This window comes from Salmo salar, chromosome ssa04, assembly GCF_905237065.1.
Source record: "Salmo salar chromosome ssa04, Ssal_v3.1, whole genome shotgun sequence".
NCBI classification, from domain to species: Eukaryota; Metazoa; Chordata; class Actinopteri; order Salmoniformes; family Salmonidae; genus Salmo; species Salmo salar.
The window spans coordinates 13305690-13330974 of record NC_059445.1 but is presented as its reverse complement, the minus strand read 5'-3'; the positions used below and the strand labels follow the sequence as shown (position 1 = coordinate 13330974).

The 25285-nt window shown below is 46.5% G+C and overlaps 1 protein-coding gene across 2 annotated transcripts in view; it reads right to left on the bottom strand.

The window, feature by feature from the left end:
• The window catches only part of LOC106602315 (RING finger protein 150), a 42036-nt gene that overhangs the window by 14520 nt on the left and 2231 nt on the right, over positions 1-25285 (bottom strand). The window contains exons 2-7 of one of the 2 annotated variants that reach the window (XM_045716541.1): positions 12704-12954; positions 12418-12474; positions 11104-11175; positions 10580-10662; positions 10218-10314; positions 9873-10098 (exon numbers count right to left, since the gene is read on the bottom strand). In XM_045716541.1, coding sequence (XP_045572497.1) covers positions 9873-10098; positions 10218-10314; positions 10580-10662; positions 11104-11175; positions 12418-12474; positions 12704-12954 — 786 coding nt within the window. The remainder of the gene's footprint in view (positions 1-9872; positions 10099-10217; positions 10315-10579; positions 10663-11103; positions 11176-12417; positions 12475-12703; positions 12955-25285) is intronic. The other variant, XM_045716542.1, reaches the window with a different exon arrangement.

Here is a 25285-nt window from a genome sequence, read left to right as displayed (position 1 = left end):
TGAGGAACAGAGAGAGAGACTGGTGAGGAACAGAGAGAGAGACTGGTGAGGAACAGAGAGAGAGAGACTGGTGAGGAACAGAGAGAGAGACTGGTGAGGAACAGAGAGAGAGACTGGTGAGGAACAGAGAGAGAGACTGGTGAGGAACAGAGAGAGAGAGAGAGACTGGTGAGGAACAGAGAGAGAGAGAGACTGGTAAGGAACAGAGAGAGAGAGACTGGTGAGGAAAGAGAGAGAGACTGGTGAGGAACAGAGAGAGAGACTGGTGAGGAACAGAGAGAGAGAGAGAGACTGGTGAGGAACAGAGAGAGAGAGAGGGACTGGTGAGGAACAGAGAGAGAGGGACTGGTGAGGAACAGAGAGAGAGGGACTGGTGAGGAACAGAGAGAGAGGGACTGGTGAGGAACAGAGAGAGAGGGACTGGTGAGGAACAGAGAGAGAGGGACTGGTGAGGAACAGAGAGAGAGGGACTGGTGAGGAACAGAGAGAGAGGGACTGGTGAGGAACAGAGAGAGAGGGACTGGTGAGGAACAGAGAGAGAGGGACTGGTGAGGAACAGAGAGAGAGGGACTGGTGAGGAACAGAGAGAGAGAGAGACGGGTGAGGAACAGAGAGAGAGAGAGAGACGGGTGAGGAACAGAGAGAGAGAGACGGGTGAGGAACAGAGAGAGAGAGACTGGTGAGGAACAGAGAGAGAGAGACTGGTGAGGAACAGAGAGAGAGAGAGACTGGTGAGGAACAGAGAGAGAGAGAGAGACTGGTGAGGAACAGAGAGAGAGAGAGAGACTGGTGAGGAACAGAGAGAGAGAGAGAGAGACTGGTGAGGAACAGAGAGAGAGAGAGACTGGTGAGGAACAGAGAGAGAGACTGGTGAGGAACAGAGAGAGAGAGACTGGTGAGGAACAGAGAGAGAGAGAGACTGGTGAGGAACAGAGAGAGAGAGAGACTGGTGAGGAACAGAGAGAGAGAGAGACTGGTGAGGAACAGAGAGAGAGACTGGTGAGGAACAGAGAGAGAGACTGGTGAGGAACAGAGAGAGAGACTGGTGAGGAACAGAGAGAGAGAGACTGGTGAGGAACAAGAGAGAGAGACTGGTGAGGAACAGAGAGAGAGAGACTGGTGAGGAACAGAGAGAGAGACTGGTGAGGAACAGAGAGAGAGAGACTGGTGAGGAACAGAGAGAGAGACTGGTGAGGAACAGAGAGAGAGACTGGTGAGGAACAGAGAGAGAGACTGGTGAGGAACAGAGAGAGAGAGAGACTGGTGAGGAACAGAGAGAGAGAGAGAGACTGGTGAGGAACAGAGAGAGAGAGACTGGTGAGGAACAGAGAGAGAGAGACTGGTGAGGAACAGAGAGAGAGACTGGTGAGGAACAGAGAGAGAGAGAGAGACTGGTGAGGAACAGAGAGAGAGACTGGTGAGGAACAGAGAGAGAGACTGGTGAGGAACAGAGAGAGAGACTGGTGAGGAACAGAGAGAGAGACTGGTGAGGAACAGAGAGAGAGACTGGTGAGGAACAGAGAGAGAGAGAGAGACTGGTGAGGAACAGAGAGAGAGAGAGAGACTGGTGAGGAACAGAGAGAGAGAGACTGGTGAGGAACAGAGAGAGAGACTGGTGAGGAACAGAGAGAGAGACTGGTGAGGAACAGAGAGAGAGACTGGTGAGGAACAGAGAGAGAGACTGGTGAGGAACAGAGAGAGAGAGACTGGTGAGGAACAGAGAGAGAGAGACTGGTGAGGAACAGAGAGAGAGAGACTGGTGAGGAACAGAGAGAGAGAGAGAGACTGGTGAGGAACAGAGAGAGAGAGAGAGAGACTGGTGAGGAACAGAGAGAGAGAGAGACTGGTGAGGAACAGAGAGAGAGACTGGTGAGGAACAGAGAGAGAGACTGGTGAGGAACAGAGAGAGAGAGAGACTGGTGAGGAACAGAGAGAGAGACTGGTGAGGAACAGAGAGAGAGAGAGACTGGTGAGGAACAGAGAGAGAGACTGGTGAGGAACGAGAGAGAGAGACTGGTGAGGAACAGAGAGAGAGACTGGTGAGGAACAGAGAGAGAGACTGGTGAGGAACAGAGAGAGAGACTGGTGAGGAACAGAGAGAGAGAGACTGGTGAGGAACGAGAGAGAGAGACTGGTGAGGAACGAGAGAGAGAGACTGGTGAGGAACAGAGAGAGAGACTGGTGAGGAACAGAGAGAGAGACTGGTGAGGAACAGAGAGAGAGACTGGTGAGGAACAGAGAGAGAGACTGGTGAGGAACAGAGAGAGAGAGAGAGACTGGTGAGGAACAGAGAGAGAGAGAGAGACTGGTGAGGAACAGAGAGAGAGAGACTGGTGAGGAACAGAGAGAGAGACTGGTGAGGAACAGAGAGAGAGACTGGTGAGGAACAGAGAGAGAGACTGGTGAGGAACAGAGAGAGAGACTGGTGAGGAACAGAGAGAGAGAGAGAGACTGGTGAGGAACAGAGAGAGAGGGACTGGTGAGGAACAGAGAGAGGGACTGGTGAGGAACAGAGAGCGAGGGACTGGTGAGGAACAGAGAGAGAGGGACTGGTGAGGAACAGAGAGAGAGGGACTGGTGAGGAACAGAGAGAGAGGGACTGGTGAGGAACAGAGAGAGAGGGACTGGTGAGGAACAGAGAGAGAGCGACTGGTGAGGAACAGAGAGAGAGGGACTGGTGAGGAACAGAGAGAGAGGGACTGGTGAGGAACAGAGAGAGAGAGACTGGTGAGGAACAGAGAGAGAGAGAGAGAGACTGGTGAGGAACAGAGAGAGAGAGAGAGAGAGAGAGAGAGAGAGAGAGAGAGAGAGAGAGAGACACTGGTGAGGAACAGAGAGAGAGAGAGACTGGTGAGGAACAGAGAGAGAGAGAGAGACTGGTGAGGAACAGAGAGAGAGAGAGAGACTGGTGAGAGAGAGAGAGAGAGAGAGAGACTGGTGAGAGAGAGAGAGAGAGAGAGAGAGAGAGAGAGAGAGAGAGAGAGAGAGACTGGTGAGGAACAGAGAGAGAGAGAGAGACTGGTGAGGAACAGAGAGAGAGAGACTGGTGAGGAACAGAGAGAGAGAGACTGGTGAGGAACAGAGAGAGAGAGAGAGACTGGTGAGGAACAGAGAGAGAGAGAGAGAGACTGGTGAGGAACAGAGAGAGAGAGACTGGTGAGGAACAGAGAGAGAGACTGGTGAGGAACAGAGAGAGAGACTGGTGAGGAACAGAGAGAGAGACTGGTGAGGAACAGAGAGAGAGAGAGAGACTGGTGAGGAACAGAGAGAGAGAGAGACTGGTGAGGAACAGAGAGAGAGACTGGTGAGGAACAGAGAGAGAGACTGGTGAGGAACAGAGAGAGAGAGAGACTGGTGAGGAACAGAGAGAGAGAGACTGGTGAGGAACAGAGAGAGAGGGACTGGTGAGGAACAGAGAGAGAGACTGGTGAGGAACAGAGAGAGAGACTGGTGAGGAACAGAGAGAGAGAGAGAGACTGGTGAGGAACAGAGAGAGAGGGACTGGTGAGGAACAGAGAGAGAGAGAGAGACTGGTGAGGAACAGAGAGAGAGAGAGAGAGAGAGAGAGAGAGACACTGGTGAGGAACAGAGAGAGAGAGAGACTGGTGAGGAACAGAGAGAGAGAGAGAGACTGGTGAGGAACAGAGAGAGAGAGAGAGACTGGTGAGGAACAGAGAGAGAGAGAGAGACTGGTGAGAGAGAGAGAGAGAGACTGAGAGAGAGAGAGAGAGAGAGAGAGAGAGAGAGAGAGAGAGAGAGAGAGAGAGAGAGAGAGAGAGAGAGAGAGAGAGAGAGAGAGAGAGAGACTGGTGAGGAACAGAGAGAGAGAGAGACTGGTGAGGAACAGAGAGAGAGAGAGAGACTGGTGAGGAACAGAGAGAGAGAGAGAGACTGGTGAGGAACAGAGAGAGAGAGAGAGACTGGTGAGGAACAGAGAGAGAGAGAGAGACTGGTGAGGAACAGAGAGAGAGAGAGACTGGTGAGGAACAGAGAGAGAGAGAGAGAGAGACTGGTGAGGAACAGAGAGAGAGAGACTGGTGAGGAACAGAGAGAGAGAGACTGGTGAGGAACAGAGAGAGAGACTGGTGAGGAACAGAGAGAGAGAGACTGGTGAGGAACAGAGAGAGAGACTGGTGAGGAAGAGAGAGAGAGACTGGTGAGGAACAGAGAGAGAGACTGGTGAGGAACAGAGAGAGAGACTGGTGAGGAACAGAGAGAGAGGGACTGGTGAGGAACAGAGAGAGAGGGACTGGTGAGGAACAGAGAGAGAGGGACTGGTGAGGAACAGAGAGAGAGGGACTGGTGAGGAACAGAGAGCGAGGGACTGGTGAGGAACAGAGAGAGAGGGACTGGTGAGGAACAGAGAGAGAGGGACTGGTGAGGAACAGAGAGAGAGAGACTGGTGAGGAACAGAGAGAGAGAGAGAGAGAGTGGTGAGGAACAGAGAGAGAGAGAGAGAGTGGTGAGGAACAGAGAGAGAGAGAGAGAGTGGTGAGGAACAGAGAGAGAGGGACAGACTGGTGAGGAACAGAGAGAGAGGGACTGGTGAGGAACAGAGAGAGAGAGATTGGTGAGGAACAGAGAGAGAGAGAGACTGGTGAGGAACAGAGAGAGAGAGAGACTGGTGAGGAACAGAGAGAGAGAGAGACTGGTGAGGAACAGAGAGAGAGAGAGACTGGTGAGGAACAGAGAGAGAGAGAGACTGGTGAGGAACAGAGAGAGAGAGAGAGACTGGTGAGGAACAGAGAGAGAGAGAGAGACTGGTGAGGAACAGAGAGAGAGAGAGAGACTGGTGAGGAACAGAGAGAGAGAGAGAGACTGGTGAGGAACAGAGAGAGAGAGAGAGACTGGTGAGGAACAGAGAGAGAGAGAGACTGGTGAGGAACAGAGAGAGAGAGAGAGACTGGTGAGGAACAGAGAGAGAGAGACTGGTGAGGAACAGAGAGAGAGAGACTGGTGAGGAACAGAGTAGAGAGATGTGAGAGGAGGAGAGGTTAAGGCTTGTGTTAGGAGAGCTCTAGTCTAAGGTAGAGAGAGAGAAAGAAAAAGAGGGAGATTGGTAAAGAGAGAAACTGACAGTCAATGTTATTGGGAGAGAGAGAGGAAGGAGGCGGAGGGAGGAGAGAGAGGCAGGGAGGGGGAGAAAGTGTGTGCCTGCCCCTGTGACCATGACAACCCCTCCAGATGGGTTGATGTGTGTCCAGTGGGGGTAAGCTATCACTGGGAGGAGCCAGAACCCTGTCGCAGCACTGCAGACTGTCTCTAGCAGACAGGCAAACACACATCTCATCATCTATTCCACCCACCCACACCCACACACACACACACCTCATCATCATAATCCTCTTAGAAGCCAGGCTGACAAGAGCCTCTGTTAGCAGCGCTACCTATCTATAATAACATCACTAGGGAGATCAAACAGTTATGTATCAGGTAGGAAAGACCAGGATCACTTGGCATGACTCAGCTACTTAGAGGCTTAATTGTCCTGTATGGCTCAACATGAAAAGCTCTGCAGGTCGTCACTTCAAATCAGAGAGGTACAATACAAAACAGGATCAATGAGTTAGCCAACTAAATATTCTGAAATATCTTTGTCGTTTTTTTTTATAAAGATAAACTTGAAATGGGCGTGGTCTACCTGAGTCAACAACCAAAAAAACATATCTAAACTTAGCTTTCTTAATGAACCAGAAATTAAACTGTTATTTCTGGTTGTTTATCAGCTGGCTAACTCGTCCTACTTAGTAGTGTACCCCTAAGACATACTGCGTTGCTCTTCGAGTGGAGTACTGATCTAGGATCAGTTCTGCAGTTTAGATCGTAGTAAATACCATTAGATGTACAGCCTTCCTATTTCGAGACACTGTGACTATGGGCCTGGAGCTTTCTTTCTCCCTACCCCAAATGTCATTCCCCTCAGTGCACGCCAACTTTGTTTTACTGCCTATACTGCAGTAAGCTATCGTGCTGGTGACAGCCAGACTACAATAAGGCTAAAGGCCTAGAGTGGCAGTGCTGCCGTGCCATTCCATAAGCAATGACTCAGCCCGATTGGGCTCTGCGTTTTGCGCAACCCACAAATCACTCTCCCTGACAACGCGGATCCATCCCGGGGTTTAAAATAAACAGCAGGTGGGGGATTTTGAATACGCCCCGGGATGGAACCGAGAAAGATCATATTTAACACAAAGGTAGGTGTGACAAGCAATGCCAAGGCTCGAAAAGGGGACAAGCTGTGCACAGTTGAAAGACATACAGGCATGTAAACTCGGTGTAAAAAGTGTTCAACTACCTTGAAGGTAGAACATTGACTAGCATGCATGCAAGCGCAAGAAGTCAGCTTGTGTTATGGGAATGAGGGAGGGATAAAAAAAGTACAAGGTTCTCCCTAGTTTTCTAATGTTTTGAAGGGGCTTAGCAGCTTGACGCTGTCCAAAGTGTTTACCAGGTCTTTAAGGTACAGTAGAGGCCTCAGGAAGCTAATAAGACGCTGTCACAAAGGCAGCATTAACTTGTTCCATTGGCACGAGAGACTCGAGAGGCGAGCGTTTTGGTCGGGGGCCCCGCCAACTTCAGGTGGAATTTCAGCATGGTGGGCAGGACAGGAAGTGGGCCGTGCCAGTGTCAACACACTCCTGCCCCACTCTCCGAGCCAACTGCAGGCAGGCACACACACCACCTAATAAGTTCCATGTGCTAACCAGCTGTTAAACAAACAGGCTAACTCAAAAAACACAATGTGCCTATCAATGGCTCAGTGCTGTAGTGCCTTATGCTAACAACTTGCTAATAGCAAGCATGGCAACCTTAAAACATACTCTGATGCTACGTATGTAAACCATGCCAATGCATTTGGGTTAGCTTGTGACTTTGAAAAAAGGGAGCACTATTCCTTCTCTCCTGCTCTGGCCAGGGACTGGATTCAGGGAACAGTAAAGCAGGTGGCTGATGGCCTAGTTCTGGCCCTGCGCTAGCTAAGCCACGCCAGAACTGCAGCCCTGGGCTAGCTAAGCCACGCCAGTACAGCAGCCCTGGGCTAGCTAAGCCACACCAGTACAGCAGCCCTGGGCTAGCTAAGCCACAACAGTACAGCAGCCCTGGGCTAGCTAAGCCACTACAATACAGCAGCCCTGGGCTAGCTAAGCCACGCCAGTACAGCAGCCCTGGGCTAGCTAAGCCACGCCAGTACAGCAGCCCTGGGCTAGCTAAGCCACGCCAGTACAGCAGCCCTGGGCTAGCTAAGCCACGCCAGTACAGCAGCCCTGGGCTAGCTAAGCCACGCCAGTACAGCAGCCCTGGGCTAGCTAAGCCACGCCAGTACAGCAGCCCTGGGCTAGCTAAGCCACGCCAGTATAGCAGCCCTGGGCTAGCTAAGCCACGCCAGTACAGCAGCCCTGGGCTAGCTAAGCCACGCCAGTATAGCAGCCCTGGGCTAGCTAAGCCACGCCAGTACAGCAGCCCTGGGCTAGCTAAGCCATGCCAGTACAGCAGCCCTGGGCTAGCTAAGCCACGCCAGTACAAGGCTGCATTTGAAATGGTACCGTATTACCTATATAGTGCACTACTTTTGACTAGAGCCCTAGAGTGTCGTTGTGGACGCACATGTGAAGAACCAGGACATTGTGGTCTGTTAGAGAGAGCAACTACTCTCTGTTCTGGTGGAGACAGAGAGGACACTGTGGTCCATTTCAGAATACAGTACCCCTTTTATACCCCACCATAGCACGGCTCTGAACATGACAGGTATGGGGGAGTGTTCTGGTGTGAGTTCACTGGTTTGTGTTGAGGAAGTACAGGTTAGTTGAAGAAGTTCTGTTAGTGCTGGGATGGAACCAAAGCGTGCGTAGGTAGGTAGGTAGGTAGGTAGGTAGGTAGGTAGGTAGGTAGGTAGGTAGGTAGGTAGGTAGGTAGGTAGGTAGGTAGGTAGGTAGGTAGGTAGGTGGGTAGGTAGGTAGGTGCGTGTGTGTGTTGATGCGCATCCTGACCGGTCTATTGTTTCAGTCCCTCGGCCTTCAGCTGATGTGGAAAACAGGAAGCCAGTTTTTAATTTTCAAAAAGTCACAGAAGATGAGGTCTTATCTGCACTATCTGCTATAGATTCTAAGAAATCATTAGGCGCTGACAATCTGGATCCATATTTACTCAAGTGTGCGGCACCTATTATTGCTGGTGCAGTGACGCATATCTTTAATCAAACATCTGTCGTAGGAAAGTTTCCTAAATCTTGGAACACAGCTTTTGTTTTACCACTCCTCAAGGGAAGTGATGGTAGTGAATTGGATAATTATCGGCCCATCTCTAAGCTCTCCTGTTTGGCTAAAATTCTAGAGTCATTGGTGAATAGGCAACTACAATATTTTTTAACTGTTAACAATACTCTTTCTAGTAATCAATCTGACTTCAGACCTAAACACAGTACTTTTACAGCCACTGTACGTGTTGTAAATGATATTACTAATGCTCTAGATAATAGAAAGTACTGTGCCGCCTTGTTCATAGATTTAAAGCTTTTGACACTGTAGACCATGCAATACTTTTGGGTAAGCTGTCGTCAATAGGACTGGGATTGGATGCCTGTCATTGGTTTCATGACTATCTAAAGGATATAAGTCAGGCTGTTAGAGTTGATGGCATCCAGTCGGAGCCATTGGAGTTGGTTAAAGGGGTCCCACAAGGTTCTATACTTGGTCCATTACTGTTCACTCTCTACATAAACAATATCGGTGATGAGATAAAAAAGTGTCAAATTCATTTATATGCTGATGACACTGTCATGTACTCTATCGTTTCAACGGCTGACCAAGCATTATCACTACTGGAGACAGATTTTAAGATATTACAAGGGTCTTTTATACAGCTGAAACTTGTTTTAAATGCAAAGAAAACACATTTTATGATTTTTAATAGGTTCAAAAAGTTGGTTGAAAATACACTTGCATTTACGAGCTTAGATGGTTCTCGAATTAATCAGGTCTCTGCACATACATACTTAAGGATATGGTTGGATGATAAACTTTCTTTTAAAATGCATATTGACAAACTTTGTAAATGGCTAAAAATCAAGCTAGGCTTCCTCTATAGAAACAGGACATGTTTGTCCTCTACAAATAGAAGACAAATTGTTCAAGCTACTTTTGTCTGTTATAGATTATGGGGATATTATCTACATGCATGCTACGGCATCAACACTTAAATCGCTGGATGCTACTTATCATTGCGCACGTAGGTTTATTGCGGGTGCTAGCTACAGAACTCACCACTGTGTTTTATATCAAAACGTTGGTTGGACTTCGCTGTCCATGAGACGAGAACAACATGCTCTCGTGTTTGTCTATAAAGCACTTCTGAATGAACTACCTTCTAACCACTCATCAATATTAGAATTAGAATTCCTAAAACCAGGTCTCAAGCATGGATTACACTTGAGGCCCATGCGATTTCCACAGAGTTGGGTATGGCTGCCTTTTCCTGTTACGCTCCTTGCCTATGGAATAGCCTGCAGACTAAACTTAAACTTCAGACTCTTGTCCCCCTTGCCCATTTTAAATATTTATTGGAGGATTTTTATTTTTGTATTGCTTGTAACTGTTTTGGGTAATGCAAGTTATTGTGCTGTTAGGGGAATAACCAATGTGTAAATGTAATCATCTGCTGCTGGATTTTTTTGTGTTATCTGTGATCGTTTTATTTGTCTTGTGTAGTTTCTTAATCATTGTACCTAAACTGTATGTGTAACATGTATACGCAGGGCCCAGCTGTAAAAGAGACCTTGGTCTCAGTCTGTGTTCCTTGTTGAAATAAAGGTATAATAATATATGTGTGTGTGTGTGTGTATGTAGGTGTGTGTGTAGGTGTGTGTCTATACTCACTGCTGGCGATGTGCCGGCTGTCCCCGGCCTGTGGTAGTGTCTCGTGGGCGTCGTGGTAGACCTGAGGCAGCCCTATCGTCCTGTCCATGTCCATCGTGTCCAGCACCACCGAGCTCTCCTCCCCGTTCACCGTGATGTCACTGGCCCCTGTGATGGGGTTGGTGGGCGGGCCTCCCACTGACATCTCATAGTCTGGCGGAATGTCATCCCCACAGTCAAAGTTGGGCTGAAATCAATCAATCAAATATAAACAACAAAAAAACTTTCCAAAAATAAAATCTCTCCAGGATCAGGGTTGGGAATGAAAGAGAGATGGATAGATTTTGAAAGACAGAAACTCCTTACTGGTATTCCCAGCGCTTTGAGGATGTTCATTTTACACATGGGACAGGTCCGGTGGTCCAGAAGCCAGGGGTCCACACAGCTTTTATGGAAGATGTGCCTGAGGACCGAGTCACACACACGAACACGCACAGCCTTGACGATGTCATCCATAGTAACAGTCTCCTTGGTAACATAGCATCACTCACCATGCTCTACTTATGCTCTCAGGTACAGAACAGAATCTTATTGTAGCATATTAATGACTACCAATCATTAGCAATAGACCTACTACAACACATGATCTATAGGAGACAATGATAGTAATGGCTGTCATTGTGTCTGCTCTCTCTAGTTACACTGAAAAATGGGAGAGGCTGTCGTACCTGCACGGCAATATCCTAACAACATCATTCGCTTTATAGCCCTCGATGCACACAGCGCAGTTGTCAAAGTCAGACTCCGTTTCCTAGAACACCAAACACACAGGAGACATTTGGTTGGTTGTCTAGTCTCGTTTTAATTTCCTGGAAGGTGAATAAAGCGGAGCGGATCAAAAGCATTGCAGCGTGTATAATTCATTTAAATTAAAACACACACAAAATAAAAATGAGTCAGTCATTATCATTGGGCTGATGGAAGTTCATTATCAAATGCTGCGCTTAGCAGGAGCGTGGGGAAACGGTTCGCTTCGGTTTAAAACCCTACAATCAAGGTCATATCACTGCTACTTAAATAGGTGGTTTTGGAAACACTTTACTTGAAGAGGGTCTATACATAAGGCATTCATAACCCCTTCATGAAACCAGTCATGAAACCTTTACGAGTGTGGCAGTATCATTCATAGCAACCTTCGTAACACATTTATCCAACATCATAGAAGGTTAGTAAAGCATGCAGCCAGGTCTACCTTGTCTCCTTTCCTGATGGTTCGTACTTGGAGCTTACTGATGGCCTTCTTGGCTGCGTCTCCGAGACGTCTCTGCTCATAGAAGATCAAAGAACAACAAAGAAGGTGAGGGAAAGATAAGCAACCCAACCTGGCAACCCAAAAGAGAGAAAAAATGTCTGGAATTTCCTATATATCCAATAACCACTGACAAGACAAGGAATGGACACGTTTCAAGGTTAGAGAAAGGGACAGAGATCCACTGTCCCCATCTGAACCAAAGTGGACCATATTACTGGTTCATAGATCTGAAGGAGACGTTCTGAGAGGCTGTGTAACGTTTTAACACGGCAGGGTGAACAGTTGCTTAGTGATGTTGACATAGCAGCGTCTCTGAGCTGACAGTTAACCACTTGTTGCAGACCAGAGCAGAAAACACAGGCAGAGTCAGGTCATTGAGTTGTGCAAGGTATGAAAAAAGGGAAAGAGAGAGAAAAAGAGAGGGAGGAAGCGATAGAGAGCTAAATGCATGAGGGAGAGAGGGAGAGATTGAGTGGATGATAGACAAATACTAAGAGACATTGAGAGAAAGGTAGGCTGCTAACCCTCGCTATCTAGGTCTACTCTCACTGTGGAAAAGAACTGCATCAGACCAGGCCACTGCCCACAGCTGCTCTCAATCAATCATCAAGGGAAGTCATTGTGACATCAACAGAGAACAGATTTGTGGTTTCAGGCCTGGCGAGTTCTTGGAGTGAATTGCAATTCAACTCCAGCAGGTTTGAAAAATCAAAACATTGTCACCATGGTGCCCATTCCCCTTGACAACCCATGTGGTTGTCTGCAAACATTTGTGTCAACATCGGACAATCTTAGAAAAAAGGTTTCCAAAAGGTTTCTTCAGCTGTCCCCATAGGAAAACCCTTTCAATGACCATTTTTGGTTCCATGTAGAACCCTATGTAGAAAGGGTTCCACATGCAACCCAAAAGGGTTTTACCTGGAACCAAAATAATTCTCCCTGCAACCAAAAAGGGTTCTTCAAAGGGTTAGATAGCACCTTTTTTTCTAAGAGTGTGGGCCACGGTGTGTGCATTGACTACACGGTCCAACAGGACTACACGGTTGGCGGTCCAACAGGTTTCCGCTAGCAAACCCAGCTGTCGCGCTATTTTTAAACTTTGGCCTTCATTTCTGGAAGGAAAAAGCAGGGAAAGGTTTGGAGAAGACGAATCACCTCAGAGAAAAGCAACTGATCTACATATAGATATAGAAAAAGTATGTTCATACTGTGGTCAAACTGCTAGTTTACGCTGTCATTACAGTCATACCGTACCTGGTTGCGGTCACGAGCGTTGGCATATCTGAACCGCTGTATATAGTAGAAGACAACCTGTGTGTGATCAGAGACAACACACTGAAATACAGTAGGACGACTTTACCAACCATGTCTTTATCTTATAATCCTTTCAGATGGTTGGTTATAATGCTACACTCACTACGTGCCTCACATTGACCCGGTACCCCCTGTATATAGCCTCGTTATTGTTATTTTGGGGGTTATTTGGGGGGGGGGGGGTGTACAAATAACTACATTCATGTGTCTGTACAGTGAACCGTACCTGATTGCGGTCGCGAGCGTTGGCGTATCTGAACCGCTGTATGTAGTAGAAGATGAGCCATGCCAGGGAGATGATCATCAGGACGATGAAGGAGATGGAGACGAACACCACCGACGTTCTGCTCACATACTTCTGAAGGTTCCTCGTTCCTATGGTGATGTGCACGGTCACCGTGACGTTGCGTTCTAGTAGAGCGCCGATCTCCCGACCCTTGGGTTCCGGAATCATGATCGCCACGATATCCCCCGTACCTGTTGGAATAGGAATTTCCAGGTGAACAAAAAGAAGAGCAGTCGTTGGTAAAGTCAATCAAAATATCTATCCGGTTTCTTAAAAGTTGCAAAAGGGAGACATTTCTAGAACAGAGCAGAGAAAATGTCTAAACGGGCCTCTTGGAGACGGGCACTGTACATTCTAAATCACACAGCACCAAATGTTGTGTGAACACCAGGCTGGTAGGAAGTCAAGACAAACAGGCTGGGACTTTGTCAGCTGCTACAAAATGTATCCAACCAACTATTGTAAATATGTTGTAGTTCATTGGAAATAAACTTAATAAAGGACTGTTGAGACAACCTACACATCCATATGTGACAATATTTTATTTTGTGTGGGACAGAGATCTGCAACATGTGGCTCTGGGACTGCATGCGGCTCTGGGACTGCATGTGGCTTGCTCCTTTGTGGCTTCATTTGATCCCATTCATTTGTATGGGATTTGAAACCTCTCTGTGGAGGTATCAGACCCCTATTGTGTATCAGGGTTGAGCTAAACTATAAATAACCTGTATTCACAGAACACTGTCTGTAGAACACAGTGAGTAATTAGCATTAGGCTAGCCTACTGGGAGTTCATTCAGGCAGAGACAGGACGCAGAGCTAACAAAACAAACCCCTGACTCTCCATGTCTGGGTCAGAGCCCTGGGGTCCTGTTAAGAAGGGAGAAAAACGTTACAGATTTAGAACAAATCTGTATCCGTCGAACAGAAATGATTTGTCAGTCACAGAGTAAGGAATCATATCAGCTCTATTCATTAGCTGACATTTCTATCAGCAACGTTTTGAACATTTCACGTCACTGGTGTCACAAAACCAGACGGCTTTGATAACACAGTCCAATTGACAATTAGGTCAGGCCCAGCTGCCACTAAAAAGGTTTGATCGGTAACTCATTTAGGGTCAAACAAAGTACAACCCCCACCCCAGACACTCTACAAGGGAACATAATTTCATAGCAAAGCCATTAGTTCACACCACCAGATAGTCAACAGAGTGGAAAATTGTAACCACCAAGGATATTTTAACACTTTCACAACTGAGTCAAAGGTTGTTGAGTTGGATGTTATCAAGGTCATGGACAACAGAAATGTCACTTTAACACGTTGTGTTTTAACACTTCAGTTAACTCCTTTCAGAGTTGAAACCAGCAAGTTCTGACAGGGCCTCCCACCAGACATTATTCTCATCCTCACCTCTCAGCTAGCCCCTCTCCCTATGGCCTGTGACCTGACACTTCACACAATCCTCAACCGTCACACCAAAAGATACTATAGCTTCGATACACCCTTTCTTCACACAGAAAATTATAATTACAGTGATAAAATATCCTTCAAGTAGGCTAAGTCCTAAGCTAACACACTAAATAACACAATCGATTCCCCTCAAGATTTCAAAATGGCCGCCATTCACGTTCATAAGAAGCAGGCCAAAAATCTTCAGCGAGGCAAGACTCCGAGTGCCTTAACTTGCAGCTACAGTATGTACTGCCTACCTGTCTATCGGACACGGACACACTTTAACCACTGACTGAAGCATTGGGAGGTGAGGTGAGAGTGATAGATAGGCTATACTTCCTATCAGAGGTGTCTGAGTGGTTTAAAATCCCAGACAAGAGATTACACTCCATCTGCAGCCACACATTGAGGTGGGATGATGTCTGTGTCGTTAAAGGCCTAAGTGACTCATTAGCCTTTGGAACTCGGTGACATAATTTCCTCTAGGATTCTGCGGCCTTATTACCATGGCGTCTGTGCGGAGCCACAGGAACACAAGCCCCAGGGTGCTTCACGTCTTCACTCCATCTATCAGTAATTTATCTCCATCTATCACTCCATCTATCAGTAAGGAGAGGCTCGTTCACTCTGCCACCACCGCCGCCCGGGCTGCCCGCCAGCCACAGGGCATTGTGGGATACCCTCGGCACCCAGCGGAGGTCTGAGAGTGGCCAACGCCATTATATCAGCATACCCTGGGGATGGATAGAGAGAGAAAGAAAAAAAGAGCGCGAGAGGAAAGTTGGCAACTAGCAGGTGGCAACACCATATTATCACTGCAGAACAGACAAAGACAGGTTGGAAAAAGCGGTGACTGAAGAAATAAAAGTAGCTGCAAAACTATTAGCCCAAGAAAGACACAAAGCAAGCAGCAAGGCATTCAAAAATGGATGACTCAGTCAACCCACTCACTAATGAATTCCAGGTTTAGAGAAGGAACATTGGACTTTACTCCAGAGACTGAAATATATTCACTAACACATGCGGATTTAAAACCGCCAAAAGATTGGCATACGACACAGTCGGCGCGTCCATAAGGCTAGGAGCTAAGCTTCCCCTAAAGTAAATTGGCAAAATTATATAGCCTAATTATCTTACTCCTGTCGATACAGAAACTCATAAAATAATTCAAAATAAGCTACTACACTAGAAAGCATGATTTGGCCACAGAGGATCATTAGCTTCTTTAAAAACATATAAGCTGTGGATCCTCGTAAAACTGACTATCCTACCGATCCTAGACTTCGGCAATGTCATTTACAAAATAGCCTCCAACACTCTACTCAGCAAACTGGATGTAGTCTATCACAGTGCCATCCGTTTTGTCACCAAAGCCCCATATACTACCCATCACTGCGACCTGTATGCTCTTGTTGGCTGGACCTCGCTTCATATTTGTCGCCAAACCCACTGGCTCCAGGTCATCTATAAGTCTTTGCTAGGTAAAGCCCCACCTTATCTCAGCTCACTGGTCACCATAGCAGCACCCACCCGTAACACGCGCTCCAGCAGGTATAGTTCACTGGTCACCCCCAAAGCCAATTCCTCTTTTGGCCCGCCTTTCCTTCCAGTTCTCTGCTGCCAATGACTGAAACGAATTGCAAAAATCACTGAAGCTGGAGACTCATATCTCCCTCTCTAACTTTAAGCACCAGCTGTCAGAGCAGCTCACAGATCACTGCACCTGAACATAGCCCATCTGTAAATAGCCCATCCAACTACCTCATCCCCATACTGTTATTTATAAAAAATTTTGCTCCTTTGCACCCCAGTATCTCTACTTGCACATTCACCTTCCGCACATCTATCACTCCAGTGTTTAATTGCTAAATTGTAATTATTTCGCCACTATGGCCTATTTATTGCCTTACCTCCCTTATCTTACCTCATTTGCACACACTGTATATAGACTTCTCTATTTTGTTATTGACTGTATGTTGGTTTATTCCATGTGTAACTCTGTTGTTGTTTGTGTCACACTGCTTTGCTTTATCTTGGCCAGGTGGCAGTTGTAAATGAGAACTTGTTCTCAACTGGCCTACCTGGTTAAATAAAGGTGAAATATATATATTTTTAACTGCATTGCCTACAGTCAGAAGGCGCCGCAATTTGGGCAGCGCGCCTGGCAAATACCCACATAGATGATTGTTGAATTGCGAATGTCAGTGAAAAGTAGAAGCCCAGCCAGGCATATCGCAATATTTCAAAATACAATTGAAGGAAAACATCATTTGGAAAGCAAATGTCTATTGCTGTAAAGAAAAGACAATGAAAAGACTAATCTGTCTTTTAGTCATCAAAATTCTCAATTTAATTGAGTGAACAGTATAGCCTATCTTATTAGCACCAGCTGAAAGTATGGGTCATATTCCCGGTGAGTGTGCATATTCCCTCTTTCATAGTTGGGTTAGTGCTACTTGAAAGTTAGTTTTTGGACAATAATTTTCTCCTCCAGGTTAGATGAACGTCATAACTGAATGTGTCTACCCTTCTCATAGGACGATTAGATGGATCAGACAACTTCGTTTTAATTGATCTGTTTGTCAGTGTCAGCAGAGCAGGCTACTCTGTCATTTTTGTCGTATAAAAAAAGATTCTGCTAATGTCTCCAGTCATATTAAGTGTAGTAGAATTGCATGAAATGTGTTCATAAAAGGCCAAGATGTTCCTGTGCAAAGAAAGAAGAAACGTATCTGTCTCAGCCTCCGGTATTTATGCTGCAGTAGTTTATGTGTCGGGGGGCTAGGGCCAGTCTGTTATATCTGGAGTATTTCTCCTGTCTTATCCGGTGTCCTGTGTGAATTTAAGTATGCTCTCTCTCTTTCTTTCTCTCTCTCGGAGGACCTGAGCCCTAGGACCATGCCTCAGGACTATCTGGCCTGATGACTCCTTGTTGTCCCCAGTCCACCTGGTCGTGCTGCTGCTCCAGTTTAAACTGTTCTGCCTGTGGCTATGGAATCCTGACCTGTTCACCGGACGTACTACCTGTCCCAGACCTGCTGTTTTCAACTCTCTAGAGACAGCAGGAGCGGTAGAGATACTCTGAATGATCGGCTATGAAAAGCCAACTGACATTTACTCCTGAGGTGCTGACCTGTTGCACCCTCAACATCCACTGTGATTATTGTTATTTGACCCTGCTGGTCACCTATGAACATTTGAACATCTTGGCCATGATCTGTTATAATCTCCACCCGGCACAGCCAGAAGAAGACTGGCCACCCCTCATAGCCTGTTTCCTCTCTAGGTTTCTTCCTAGGTTCTGGCCTTTCTAGGGAGTTTTTCCTAGCCACCGTGCTTCTACGCCTGCATTGCTTGCTGTTTGGGGTTTTAGGCTGGGTTTCTGTACAGCACTTTGAGATACCAGCTGATGTAAGAAGGGCTTTATAAATACATTTGATATAGCCTACAGCCATGCATTCAATGATTAAGTTATATTATTAGCCTAAATTATGACTATCCAATCTACTCATCACATTAGGAATAGTAGGCTATTTTACATAAATCTGCAAATATGATGATGCATGGAATGCTTTATTATAAAGGTGCATTTTTCTGGTGAAAATTTGCTTCCCCAAACTTGAAACTCACACGCCGCCTATGGGATACGGCATGCACGGTATGCTAATTTCCCTTGGCAGAGTTGCATGACTCACATCTGTACGGGTCTAGCTAACAGTGAGAATCGGTAAAAATACAGTGGGTGAAAGAGGGTAGTCAAAGGACAGAGGGAAGAGACAGAATACAACTCTTGTTTCTCTGTTCCCTTGGTCTGTCGCCATGGCGCCCAGTTTCATGACGTGGTCCTGGAAATAAACCTCGAGGTGTGTGTGTGTGACGCAGGGACTGGTCCCTCATGGACACCACACATTTCATATGGGAAAGGCGCAATGCATTATTATGCTCATAAATCTCCATATGTAACTAGTTCGTCATAAGAGACATACAGCCACAGGTGTATGGAGAGAAAGGAGAGCAGATCAATAGATCATCTACATAGGAATAATCTTTACTAGCCCAACTCTTCGTATGGGTCCAAAAGCTGCACTCTTGAAGCTTTTTCTCATAGGCGTATTGTCTTGAAACGGAAGTTAAAGGGCTACTGGCAAAGTGTGCTTTTTTTCGGCTTCAGATTGCCTAATTGTTTCCAAAAAACTAAAACGACTAGACTAAATCGAATAATACACAGCATTCTAATGAAATAAGCGCATCAGGAACGAAGAGCTCTGGAGCCAATGTCCTGGCAGAGACGGGGCCTAAATCACATTGTGATGTAACAGTGCACAATGGGTAGTAGGCCAGAGGCTACGATGTTATCCTGCATATAGGGTTTACACACAGCAAGGCACAACGCATTAGGTCCAAGGACGTCACATATAGGCCTATATGCAAACAAGCGCGCACACACACACACACACACACACACACACACACAGTTGGCTGAATTAGCAACGAGCGTTGCAGCAGCACCATGGTTTGTTCATACAGAACTGTTAAGGGTAGCCACTCCTAATGCAATCAGCGGCACAATCACCGGCAGAAAAACCAGGCTGTGTGTGCACGGTAAACAGATCTCACGGCCGCTAATACTATTACGTTAACACTGAGCCCTACACCCTGACAAACGCTACACAGCTTCAAAAAAACATCATGGGCTTGCTAACCTAACCAGATACCCCTCAACTGATACGCATAAAAAAAACTGCCTGGACATGAGGGCACAACCCAACATGGATGCCAAAAGTTTAGTAGCAACACATGGCCTCAAGGAGTGGATTAACTTCTTCACCTCTATGAGCCTTGAGAACAATATGACCATGGTAAAAGAACACATTGACAAAGTTCTGCAGTCTGCAAAGCTGCTTTTGCTCACTGGCCATGCTTCAGCTGTTAAGTATGAGATCTTAAGTAGGTAGCGTAGAGTAGACTCAAGGTTTTAGCCATCTTTACCATCTGGGTGGGATTTTGGATTACATAGACTGGTCCCTGATCTGTTTGTGCTGTCTTTCCAACTCCTTTGGTCATAGAAAGGTCAATAACCATATGAGTTGGCAAGACACTACAAACAGATCTGGGACCAGGCTAGAAATTACAACCCAGATGAAGGAGACAAGAATACAGACACAAAGATATTCCACAAGGGGCAAGATGTCATACACATTTTATCACCACTGTCTGCAAGTAGTTGGCAAATCCATTTCATTTAGAGAGAGAGAAAGACCAAAAAAAAGAAATAGCTGCTTCTAAAAATCAAAGCAGTGTGTATTATCAACCGATGGCCTGACAGAGGCTGAACTGGACCAAAATCTCTCCTCTTTGCAGACACCCTTTAGCAAGAATGGTGCATAATAAGCCAGGATGGTGCATAATAAGCCAGGATGGTGCATAATAAGGCAAGCCAGGTGGAATAGAGAGGGAGTCGAGTGAGCAGTTGATTTTTAGAGGAAGGGCGCTAACCTGTTTAGTGCTGCTGAGGATTAGCTTTTGCTAGCAGCCTTGAGGGCAGCATAACCTGCTGTGTAGTGGATAATAGTATTTGGTTAGCTGTAATTAAACAGCACAAATCCTTATTCAATATCAATGGTGTTAGTCTGTCCAGCGAAAATTTGCATAAAAATATCAAATAATTAATACATGTAGCCACCAAAATTTGCATAGCCAAGATGGCCAACAAAACAACTGCCTAAAAAACCATGGTCAGGAAAGAAAAACTGAAAGGATCTGGCAGAGGGAGGGAGCCACGTCATACAGTAATCTAGTGATTCATTCCAGCTCTCAGAAAATGTCCTCCACATGCTCATTGCTCACCCTCAATATCAAAGCCAGACTGCAAATTTCAAGTCTTTCATAAAGATCAGCCCTAATAGGATTCATATGTGTCTTGTCCACACAGAGGTCTGAGTGTTCTCATACAAAAAGGCCTTGTATGCTTTCTTTGTCACAGGTGGGGCCAACCTAATTAAGATGAGAGAGAGAACAAGATTCTTGGCTCTCAGTTACCCTGGCCAATACAGTCCACTTCTGTTGGCTCACCGAGAGGAGGACTGTTCCTTCTCTCGCTTTCTTTTAGTCCCCCTTTCCCTCATCATTGCCCTCTCTCTCCCCATCTCTGTATGTTCGTCTCAGGGCTGGGAGTATGAGTCTTAGAAGCCCCAGAAATAGCAATCTCCTCTTTTCCGTAGGTACCCAGGGACTGCCGGCCCACTGTACCCTCTCAGCAGGAAGGGTGTGTGTGTGTGTGTGTGTGGCTAGTATCCACATGCTTCCCAGACAAAATAGTTTGGAAGAGTTAGTGCATATATAATGCCAACTTTTTGTGATGTTTTTGTTCACTTCAGTTGTTCAGGCACACAACCATTTTTTTTGGAGGCAAGCCGAAGTCAGTAGCCGAAGTCTACGCCCCTTCGTCAGTGATTGGTCAATAGTAGAGATTCTTCAATAAAGTCTGTTGTCATTCAACGAGAGATGACTCATTTTCATGCAAAAAATGTAACAAAAGACAAATACTCCACCAAACATCATAGTTAGATGTAAAATTGCGAGACTAAGATCTCCTCAGCAAAAACTTCAAAATTAATAACAGATTTCTTGAGTTATCTTAGATTAATTTGGACTATTTTGAAGTGTATACTGCCTACGGCATCTCAAAATGGACAAACAATACTATTGCCGCTTTTTTCTCATTTTTCAAGCGAGGGTCTTTTAAGGTAGTATAGAAGCACACTTGTTCGGTTCGCCTAGCCGACCTCCGCGCCAGCCGAACTGAAGAATGCTGACGCCTTAACAGATACATCTCCTGGGCCTGTGCCAGCCAAGCAGGGAGGGACCTAAAGGGGGTCTCAGAGAGCTCGCCAGGGGTGGCCACCCACCCCCCAAACCACTCTCCTCGGCTGGCCCCATTTGTCTGAGGCATCTGGTAGGGCCTTCCATCATCTCTCCTCACTTCCCCATTAGGAACCAGCATGCTGGCACGCCACTGTCCAGTCCAGGAGATGATGCAGATAGGGCTTGGAATCTATCAGAGACAGCCAGTGAATGTGAACAAAGGTGTTTATATGAATGTAATTACCTGTTGTGGTCCACATGGCGTAGTCCTCAGTTAAAAGAAGCCAAAACGTCCGCAATGGCAACCATTCCATTGACGCCAACCCTCATGGCAACCCGATCACCTGCACAGCTTGGATGCCCATACAGACAGACACCACTCTGTACTGGTTGGAGGAGGTGTGTCAGTGCTTTTGCAGCAGGCTAATGCAGTTTGGCAGCATGCTAACAGGGTGATTAGCTGACCGGCAGTGCATAACCTATTGTGAAGGAGGGTGCTAAATTTTACAGCACGTCATCAAACCAGTCGCACAGTCAGGTTGTGTTAAGACACAGAAATGGTTTGTTTAGTTTCAATCCATTGACATGATCTGTCTCAGTAAACAGAGCTACAGTAAAGACAAAGGAGCTTAGCCAAGCTCAAAACGCATGTGGGCAACCACACACACACACACACACACACACACACACACACACACACACGTCAGAGTCATACAGTGCATTCGGAAAGTATTCAGACCCCTTGACTTTTTCAAAATGTAGTTACATTACAGCCTTATTCTAAAATTGATTAAATTGTCATTTTCCCCTCATCAATCTAAACACAATACACCATAACAACAAAGCAAAAACAGGTTTTTAGAATTTTTGCAAATGTATATATATACACTGCTCAAAAAAATAAAGGGAACACTTAAACAACACAATGTAACTCCAAGTCAATCACACTTCTGTGAAATCAAACTGTCCACTTAGGAAGCAACACTGATTGACAATACATTTCACATGCTGTTGTGCAAACGGAATAGACAACAGGTGTAAATTATAGTCAATTAGCACAGACCACTTCCACTTCTCAGACCACTTCTCAGTTCCTATGCTTCCTGGCTGATGTTCTGGTCACTTTTGAATGCTGGCGGTGCTTTCACTCTAGTGGTAGCATGAGACGGAGTCTACAACCCACACAAGTGGCTCAGGTAGTGCAGCTCATCCAGGATGGCACATCAATGCGAGCTGTGGCAAGAAGGTTTGCTGTGTCTGTCAGCGTAGTGTCCAGAGCATAGAGGCGCTACCAGGAGACAGGCCAGTACATCAGGAGACGTGGAGGAGGCCGTAGGAGGGCAACAACCCAGCAGCAGGACCGCTACCTCCGCCTTTGTGCAAGGAGGAGCAGGAGGAGCACTGCCAGAGCCCTGGAAAATGACCTCCAGCAGGCCACAAATGTGCATGTGTCTGCTCAAACGGTCAGAAACGGACTCCATGAGGGTGGTATGAGGGCCCGACGTCCACAGGTGGGGGTTGTGCTTACAGCCCAACACCGTGCAGGACGTTTGGCATTTGCCAGAGAACACCAAGATTGGCAAATTCGCCACTGGCGCCCTGTGCTCTTCACAGATGAAAGCAGGTTCACACTGAGCACATGTGACAGACGTGACAGAGTCTGGAGACGCCGTGGAGAACGTTCTGCTGCCTGCAACATCCTCCAGCATGACCGGTTTGGCGGTGGGTCAGTCATGGTGTGGGGTGGCATTTCTTTGGGGGGCCGCACAGCCCTCCATGTGCTCGCCAGAGGTAGCCTGACTGCCATTAGGTACCGAGATGAGATCCTCAGACCCCTTGTGAGACCATATGCTGGTGCGGTTGGCCCTGGGTATCTCCTAATGCAAGACAATGCTAGACCTCATGTGGCTGGAGTGTGTCAGCAGTTCCTGCAAGAGGAAGGCATTGATGCGATGGACTGGCCCGCCCGTTCCCCAGACCTGAATCCAATTGAGCACATCTGGGACATCATGTCTCGCTCCATCCACCAACGCCACGTTGCACCACAGACTGTCCAGGAGTTGGCGGATGCTTTAGTCCAGGTCTGGGAGGAGATGCCTCAGGAGACCATCCGCCACCTCATCAGGAGCATGCCCAGGCGTTGTAGGGAGGTCATACAGGCACGTGGAGGCCACACACACTACTGAGCCTCATTTTGACTTGTTTTAAGGACATTACATAAAAGTTGGATCAGCCTGTAGTGTGGTTTTCCACTTTAATTTTGAGTGTGACTCCAAATCCAGACCTCCATGGGTTGATAAACTGGATTTCCATTGATTATTTTTGTGTGATTTTGTTGTCAGCACATTCAAATATGTAAAGAAAAGATTATTTAATTCATTCAGATCTAGGATGTGTTATTTTAGTGTTCCCTTTATTTTTTTGAGCAGTATATATATATATATATATATATATATATATATATATATAAAATGAAATTAACATAAGTCTTCAGACCCTTTACTCAGTACCTCATGAAGCATCTTTGGCAGCGATTACAGCCTCCAGTCTTCTTGGGTTTGACGCTACAAGCTTGGCACACCTGTATTTGGGGAGTTTTTCCCCCATTCTTCTCTGCAGATCCTCTCAAGTTCTGTCAGGTTGGATGGGGAGCGTTGCTGCACAGCTATTTTCAGGTCTCTCCAGGGATGTTCGATCAGGTTAAAGTCCAGGCCCTCCTGGCAGGGCCACTCAAGGACATTCAGAGACTTGTCCTGAAGTCACTCCTGCATTGTCTTGGCTGTGTGCTTAGGGTCATTGTCCTGATGGAAGGTGAACCTTCACCCCAGACTGAGGTCCTGAGCGCTCTGGAGCAGGTTTTCATCAAGGATCTCTCTGTACTTTACTCCTATCGTCTTTTCCTCAAACCTGACTAGTCTCCCAGTTCCTGCCGCTTAAAGACATCCCCACAGCATGATGCTGCCACCACCATGCTTCACCGTAGGGATGGTGCCAGGTTTCCTCCAGACGTGACGCTTGGCATTCAGGCCAAATAGTTCAATCTTTGTTTCATCAGTGTTTCATCAGACCAGAGAACCTTGTCATTTTCCTTTTATTGAGGAGTGGCTTCCGTCTGGCCACTCTACCATAAATGCTTGATTGGTGGAGTGCTGCAGAGATGGTTGTCCTTCTGGGAGATTCTCCATCTCCACAGAGGAACACTAGAGCTCTGTCAAGGCCCTTCTCCCCCGATTGCTCACTTTGGCTGGATAGCCAGCTCTAGGAAGAGTCTTGGTGGTTCCAAACTTCTTCCATTTAAAAATTATGGAGGCCACTGTGTTCTTGGGGACCTTCAATGCTGCAGACATTTTTGGTACCCTTCCCCAGATCTGTGCCTCAACACAATCCTGTCTTGGAGCTCTACGGAAAATTCCTTGGACCTTGTGGCTTGGTTTTTGCTCTGACATGCACTGTCTACTGTGGAACCATATATTGACAGGTGTGTGCCTTTCCAAATCATGTCCAATCAATTGAATTTACAACAGGTGGACTCCAAGGAAGTTGTAGAAACATCTCAAGGATGATCAATGGAAACAGGATGCACCTGAGCTCAATTGAGTCTCATAGCAAAGGGCCTGAATATTTATCTAAATAAGGTGTTTTTATTTGTAATAAATTGGCAAAAGAAATCTAAAAACCCATTTTCGCTTTGTGTAGATTGCTCAGGAAAACAAAATATTTAATACATTTTAGAATAAGGCTGTAACGTAATAAAATGTTGAAAAAGTCAAGGGGTCTGAATACTTTCCAAGGTACTGTATATGAAGACTAGACTGCATGTGAAAAGATAAGGAATGTGGAGAGAATGTATGGATCATGGATGATCAGGGATAGAGAGGAGGAGGGTGTTTTGTGTAGGACTCATAAGATGCCCGAACCCTAGGTTTTTCCTAAGACCTTTTCCTTTGCACCGTAGAGCCCACCACCACCAAATTGTCACTTGCAGAGCTAGGGGGCCTACCCAGCCTAGATATGAAAGAGAGCGGTCTACAGTGGAAACTTGGCAGCCAGTTAACACCAGTTTTGTCTATTAAAGCCTTCTCTGCTTGCTCCAGTATTGGACCCGGACCAGACGGAAACACCTTCGACTGAGAGATAACATAGCCTCCTGATTAAAATGTCCATTGGATGTGCTTGGGGGGGAAACGGCTGACTCAGATATTC